This window comes from Anarrhichthys ocellatus, unplaced genomic scaffold (assembly GCF_004355925.1).
Source record: "Anarrhichthys ocellatus isolate YVR2014 unplaced genomic scaffold, GSC_Weel_1.0 scaffold109, whole genome shotgun sequence".
NCBI lineage: Eukaryota > Metazoa > Chordata > Actinopteri > Perciformes > Anarhichadidae > Anarrhichthys > Anarrhichthys ocellatus.
The window spans coordinates 889,659-897,388 of NW_022280139.1; the positions used below are offsets into that span (position 1 = coordinate 889,659).

Consider the following 7,730-nt stretch of genomic DNA (forward strand, 5'->3'; position numbering starts at 1 on the left):
GTGTGTGTGTGTGTGTGTGTGTGTGTGTGTGTGTGTGTGTGTGTGTCACCCCTATGCCTCTCCAGAGGAATGAAATGCCGGTAGTCTTAAGTGTGTGTGTGGGAAAAAGTCACCGCTGCCGAAAAAAAAAAAATAAATCCAACAGCAATGACGGGACAAGATGCAAAAAGGGACGTGTTATTTTCAGCATACCGAGGAGGGCAGTTTAGCCAAAGATTGTCTGTTTTGAAGAATGAATCCCCCCCCCCCCCCCAAAAAAAAGGAGGTCACTTCTTTCTCAGTCAGCGTAAGCAGGCGTTAACCCTCAAATCACTCTTCCCTCCTGCAGCTTTTGGCTCTGAAAAGACGTGACGCATGACATCACAGCCACAGAGCAGAGATTTCCTCTGTCCGCTGCAGCAGCACAATCTGTCAGCGGTCCGGAACAAACACACCTTTCAGCGTGTTAATGGCAAGTTAGCCCGAGCTGCTTTCACACCATGTGTTGGCCAAATGTTGTCACGCTAAGCTCTATCTGGCCTTTAGACAACACGCCCTCTGGAACAGTTGAACTGTGCACTGATTGTGGTGTAGAAAGACTTTCCAATCCAAACTATTAGGTGTTGTGTACATTTAAGATCAGTGATGTGTGTGGGCAGGGAAAGACGGGTCCCATAATAGGAGGCACATGTTGAAGAGAGAGAGAGAACACTCTTTTGGTGAATGCATTGGGTCAGGATTGAGATGAGTCAGCGGTGCTGTTTTGAAGCCGTGGTGTAACTCTGTCCCTCACTTTCTCGCTGCCCGAGTTCGCCCACACTGTACTTTTGTGTGGCTTCGATAATGACAAGATTGCTGCTGGCGGTAGACGATGAAGGAATTTTGAATGAAACGGTGGCCGGCTCAGAATAGCCAGAGACGCTAGTAATGGGGAACCAGAGAAGAAGACCCGCACCGGTGCAAACACGCCGGAGGCCTTCACTGAATGTTTGTTTGGAACAGAAAAGATGTTACAATGGAACGAAGGTTAGAAGGTTGAATAGCCTGTAAACACCTTGATTTAGCATTTACTCAAATTTGAACTTAGAATGTATTTTATTTGTTACGTACATACATGAAATTTGACCTCCGCATTTAACCCATCCTCAGCATTTCTGAGCAGTGGGCTGCTGTGTAGCACCCAGGCTTCAGTGCCTCGACAGGAGGAGCCGGTGATCGAACCGCCACCCTTTCTAATCCCTGAGCCACACCCACATTCCTTTAAATGCTACATGTTGACATCTTTAGATCCGATATTTCAATTTGCGATTATCATCATAGTTGCAGATCAATTTTTCTTTGGCTCAACCTAGTGTTCCAGCAGTAACAGCTATCTAAATAATCCAATAATACCTGCAAGGAGATATTTGAGCTTATTGTTTTAATTGCATGATATTAACCAAATATCACTAATATTCTCTCTGTTTATCTCTCAGAGGGTCCGGAGTACGAGTACAGTGGCAGTGAAGAAGAGGATGATGAGGTGACAGAGGAGGAAGGGGAGCCCAGGTAAAAGCCTTTTCACACTTGGCAAGAAGCGATCGAACACAGGATGTATGATGAAAGACAGCACACTCATGGATGCTCAATTAGTCTCGATAAACACGCAGACCTGTGTATCATTATCATTGCTTATCGCTACCCCTCCCTCTGCTTAAGTGCTGCTCACATACAAAGCTAATGAATCCCCACAGGGCCGTGTGTGTGTGTGTGTGTCCGTATGGACAGATGCACAAGCCTCTCAAACAGCAGATGGCACTCTGAACCAATCACTTTCTCCCAGGATGTATTTGTGTGACTGTGAGCATCTCATTGGTGAACTGACAGCGATCCTCCAGTGTGCTTCAGATCATAACAGTCAGTTATTGTGACTTGGACACTTTTGCTCCCTCTCTTGCAGCTCCATAGTGAACGTTCCGGGGGAATGGACGCTGAGACGGGAGTTTCTTCGTTTGCAGACGGAGGACCGCGATGGGGGGAGAGAGGGAGGCCACGGGGGAGGCGGGGGTCAACAAAGGCAACAGGTAGGCGTCGAGTTCATGTGCAACGTTTTACACATTCATCTGTATTGTAGTTATATACAGTAAATTACAATGATGCCAAATATGCACCGAGCGATCGGCCACCGGTTAAAACTGTTCGGTTGTCAGCTGACCGGCAATGACCAGTGACCGGCCAATCAGTCTCATTTATACACACACACACACACACACACACACACACACACAGAATATGTCGTGTTGAGTGAGAGAAGGTCCTGTAACTTTGTGCAGTTTTGGAGGAAATGATTTAATAGTCAATGTTTTCTGATTAACATACAATTGACTTTCAATATTCCATAAAAGAAAAGTTACAAAAATGTTTGTATATGCTGTCAATTAAATTTCTTAGGGAGACAGAAATTCCGAAAAGATCAGAATCGGGTGATCAGACTGCATTATTCATATATTCATATATATTCACTGGTTCCAGTGTGAGGATTTTCAGTAAGTCGTTGGGTTTTGGACATCACAAGCAGATCATAGACATCCCTGCAGGCTCTAAAAACTGTGAATGGCATTTTTCCACTTTTACAAATGATAGACTAAATTATTAGCAATCAATCGAGACAATAATAGGCAGATCAATCAATGGTGATAGTGATAATTGGTAATCGCAGCCCTGATTATTATCATTAGTTGTAATAGTAATGCAGTCATACAGTAGTAGTAGCTGCAGGTTGTGCTTTCAGTGCAGCAAGTTCAGGTTCCTGAACTCAAATGGGAAAAGTCGTGACAGCAGAGTGACCACCACAGTGTCCATTCTGAGCTCTGATCCTATTTCACACTCATTAGACCTTCAGTCCTCTTAAAGTTTCAAGTGTAACTGGCTCATATCACAGTTGGACCAGCAGGCCATTTGACCCCGTTTCAAAGCCAAGTTAACGTAATATATTTCACCTTTAAAACCTGTGTTGTTTTCCTTATCTTGTTTGTAACTACGATGGGATGATGCTTCCTGTAGCAGCACAGGCAGCAGCTGGCGGAGCAGGAGCGATACAAGCAGCAGCTACTGGCCGACAGACAGAAGAGGATCCAACAGCAACACGAGCAGCGGCAGAAGTTAGAGGACGTGAGTGCTGCTCATTCACACCTTTCTTCTGTGTTCGCTCACCATTAACTGATCAGGAAGCAGAAGATAAAACAAGAAGCACCTCAGTGTCACGTGCCGTCATACTTACTCTGCTAACCATTCTCACAGAGCCTTCAGCCTTTCTATGATATCACGTGACCCCACAACAACTGTTGTCACTATGTTGATGGTCTGTGTTACTGCAGTTTGTGCTTGTTAAAAATGTCAGCTGAATGCCTATCAATAGAATATATTGGCACCATGTGATCAAATACCATTCACACTTCTAAATATTGTAAATGATGTCGACTCAATGTCTCTATTTGCCGTTTCCAGCAGCAGAGGCGGCAGCTGGCGGACTGTGCCTTTCAATGGGCGGAGCTCCAAGAGATCTTGGTCGGGGAGGAGTCGGATCTCCATGACAACAGAATCTTATTGGATGAGAGAAACAGGAGGAGCGACAGGAGACAGGTAAAGACATACCTCTGGTCCGGTAGATGCTTTGGTGTGATGACGTAATCGTTACCAAGTTGGTTTGTGCTAGTTTGTAGAGCCTCCGCGCCAGAGTCATCATGTTTTAGGGTCGTCCGACCGCCGGGTCTATTATCACAAATGCAAGAATCTCAGAAACGCCTTGTGTGAATTTCTTCAAATTGGCAACAAATGTGTATTCGAGGATGAGCTGATCAGATTTTGGTGGACAAACGTCATTGTAACCTCACAAAACAGTCGCTAACTTTGTTAGTCTGCTCTTTAGTGCTGGCAGGAAGTGCACCGTGGGTTTCTCAGAACCTTTACACTGAAAGCAGCTGCATGCTGCGTCTGGACCCAACCCCGATGAGATCTGTAAGAGTGAACCAGTGTAGTGTTAGCTTAGTTTAGCGTTTATCCTTAGCACGCGTGTCAGAGAATGACGTAATCACAGCCGTACGCTACACAAGTAGTCGCGGGGCTTCGTAGTGCACCTCTGAATGTTTGTAACTTGGCGTGTGCGATCATGTGACTGTCACAAATATTTGACTGATAAAAACTATTTACATATACATGTTTACATTTAACATCCATTTCACATCAAACAGGCGTCTTCCCTCTTGAGGAATGAAATACATATAAAAGACGGGATCCAGATATAGAAAAGAAGTGATAACTTCACTGCTCGTTCAAAAGGTTTAATAAACTACTTGGAGATTGAATTTGCTTTTCTACAGTTTTGCGTTTGAAGAAGATGGAGCTGCTCTAAAAATAATATTTTACTTTCTTAAAAGTTAATTCACAACATCAGACAAATCTTTCAGAGATTAAAAATCAATTTAAAGAAAGACAGACAGCTCTCTCCACTATATCACAGAGTCCTCTCTTAGTCATTCATTTTAACATGGAGGTAATGAATCTATCCCACACGCCAGTGCGTTTCAATAGGTGTATATTAACACCCAGGAGCAGCTTAGGAACTGTGATTTCTTCATGTAGAAGACACTGTATTTCAACGCTGTTAATACCTGTCGACTTACATTACATGTCTATCTGGTATGCCTGTGTGTGTGTGCGGCAGAGAGCTATCTGTGCGTATTGGGTTCTGATTACACAGATTGCCTCTAAGTCGTTAAGTTCAGGCGCACTTAATGGATCTATCCGACGCTTCATTACGTTTTAATTCATCTGCATTTAATTATGTGATGGGTTCAGTGAGTGCGTGATGAGATGTCTTGTATTGTGTCAGATGAGGAACTTGTCTCGGTGCAGCGGTTCCGATCGTTTCACGCGTTGATTGATTTGGCAAGCGTCACACAGTATATCAGGGGCGTGTCGGAGGCTTAGAGATGAGAGACGTGGCCGTGTGCGGGGATGGAGCCGTCGCACTGTAACCCCAGCGCCCTCACCCGCTCTGGTATCATTTGAAAAAAGCGGGTTGTTCTCCAGTTCAAAAAGAAGTCTGATTGTATAGAAGTCTATGAGAAAATGACTCTACTTCTCTCTTCATTTATTACCTCAGTAAACATTGTAAACATGAGTTTATGGTCTCAATCTCCAGTTTCAAGTCTTCTTCAATACATCATGATGTTCATTTAGTAAATGATGGTCCATTTAGAGTCAAATAGACCATAAAGCAGAGCATGCTTTAGGGCGGGGCTTACTGTGATGACAGCTTTATACGGCGTCTCTACGTCACTCCTCCACCGACCTAATATGGTCACTTCGGTTCACTGGTTGCAAAAAAACTAGATGGCGACGGCAAAAATACTAAATTCAAAGCTTCAAAACCGCAGTCCACAACCCAATGGGTGAAGATGTCCTCTTCTTACCCACAGTCTATGGGTCTAACCTTTGTCAATGCATTCTGGAAGATGCTCCCGCCTCCCGTGACCCTGAACACCTTACGTGAGGTTAGTAAACAGATGGTTGGTCATGTGGCTAAAAATGTGTCCTGCTGACTTTGGTGAGTTGTCCTCTCGCCCCACCGTGAGGGGGACATTTTGAGTGGAATGTGTCCATCGATTGGATGCATCGCCATGAAGTGTGTTACAGATGGTCATCACTTTCATCATGTGTCAAAATAATTCTCCAATACGCAAATATTAGCATGCCAACACGATGGTGGCCATGGTAGACACTATATATATATATACGTATATATGCTGAACATCAGCATTGTAACAGTGTTTAAATCCTTGTTTCATTTAAATGATGACTCATTCATTCAACAGGTTACTCTGTGATATTCAGGAGATAAAGAGCAAAACGTTTCTGATGTATAGAGACACATGGTTGGCTGATACATGGTGTGAACGAAAGTTCCAAACTGATTGTCTCATAAAGAATATCTACCGTGTAAAACTTTATGTGAAATATGTTTCAAACAAAACGTGCACAGCTCCACTCATTAGCCCTGGAGACCACTCCAGAGGATGCACAGGCTTGTTCTGTGAGCCAGGTGAGAATGAGGTGTACGTCTTGTTTTACTGTCCTGTATACGAGGACATAGAGGAGTTACTTCAAAGTAAAATGACCTCCATTTATGTTGAGTTGTTTTTGCCTCGACGACGATGAAAAACTTGCGTTTTGCTTCAGAAAGGAGACCGTTTTTAAGGCTGATTTTATTTGCCAGGCTTGGGAGAGAATGTTTACGACCGAGTGGTAAAATATCTTGTCATTTTTATAATGTTATGAAATGTTTGTCCAGTGCAACGTTATTGTCGGTGTCTTGTCAAATCATGAGGGTTTGGCACTGAAATCAATCCATCAAGTATTGAGCTGAAAGAAGGCTCACAGAGCTGCTGGTCTACTGTAAACCCTCACTGTAGGTCTCTGTGGGGGCTCGTAGCTCCCAGTGGCACCAGTTGCAGCGAGTAGTAGAGTGTTTGTAGTCGGCAGCTCCCAGGTGAGAGTATAGCTGCTCCGATGAAAGGAGTGATGATTGATGATTGGGTTCTCCGTTGCCGATATGAAGGCAATTTGAACTAAGGTACTATCAGAACTGAGATATGATGAGAATAATGTGGAGACCCTGCGCGCTACTCTGCATATAGATGTGTCTGGTGGAGCGGCATGTCCGCCCGCTGAGCCCCGGTAATCAGTTACGAGTGGCTTTCTAAATCATTAATTACAAAGCAGTCTGCCGTCTGGTTGTCCACGGATCTGACACCCAGTCAGGACTCTGCTCCGCACTCCATACGGGTAATTATCGTTAACGATAGGATTTGGATTGTGATATTAAAGAAAAGGGAACATGATGCTCCAGCACCGATACACAGACTTTGTCATTGTTTGAATACAGGAGACCATTTTTAAATGTTTCAATAACAAGCCCAAACTCTTTTAGAAATGTTTTTTCACATGCCTTTAACTTAATTGCAGAAAGCTTAAATGTTGAGTTATTTTCAAAGCTCCTTCAGACACTTAGCTAAGTGATCTGGAGTCACCACGACTGGACGATATCCCGGAGTCCTAGCTCACCACGGACTATGGCTGAGGCTGCCCCCTCTTAGTCAGTCAGTCGACAAAGATGTCTTCAGTCCATTAGTTCTTCTGATGCTTTTTCATGCTGAATGACTTATTTCTAAGAACCGTGTGAGCTTATCTCTGGTAAACACAAGATTTAGAGTGGTGCTTTTGTTTAGTGGAGGAACTCATTTCTACAGATCTGTTGATTTAAATATCAACTAATTGATTAAGCAACAACATGGTGTAAGTCAACTAAGAAGTTCTTTGGTCGAGGAATGCAATAGTTATGAATCAAATGACACTTGGGTTTGTCATCAAGCTCTTCAGCTCTGTTTAGCGTGACCCTTCAGATCCCAACACACACAGTTTAAAGGCAGCTAATATTTCAATAGAGTATATTTAACATTGTTAATGTGAAAAGTTGGGACAGTTGGGACTAATTAGACATACATAGGCTTTTCCAGGACAAATTCAAAAAGAGGTCGTGATGAAATATTTAGAGTCGAGGGCGTCGGCTAAAAGCTCCATGCCATCTTGCACACTCTGAATATTTTAGTTCCCACCTCTCAGAATTCTGCTCAAGACCTCAGTGTACCCTAATTAAAGTAAGCCTGTGTGTGTGTGTGTGTGTGTGTGTGTGTGTGTGTGTGTGTGTGTGT

General features: G+C 43.6%; 1 protein-coding gene across 5 annotated transcripts in view; it reads left to right on the forward strand.

Annotated features, from left to right (window-relative positions):
• LOC116399334 (misshapen-like kinase 1) overlaps positions 1–7,730 on the forward strand; it is a 42,394-nt gene that overhangs the window by 7,677 nt on the left and 26,987 nt on the right. For 4 of the 5 annotated variants that reach the window (XM_031876421.1, XM_031876424.1, XM_031876423.1 and 1 more), the window contains exons 8-11: positions 1,455–1,527; positions 1,919–2,042; positions 3,022–3,129; positions 3,466–3,600. In XM_031876421.1, coding sequence (XP_031732281.1) covers positions 1,455–1,527; positions 1,919–2,042; positions 3,022–3,129; positions 3,466–3,600 — 440 coding nt within the window. The remainder of the gene's footprint in view (positions 1–1,454; positions 1,528–1,918; positions 2,043–3,021; positions 3,130–3,465; positions 3,601–7,730) is intronic. The other variant, XM_031876422.1, reaches the window with a different exon arrangement.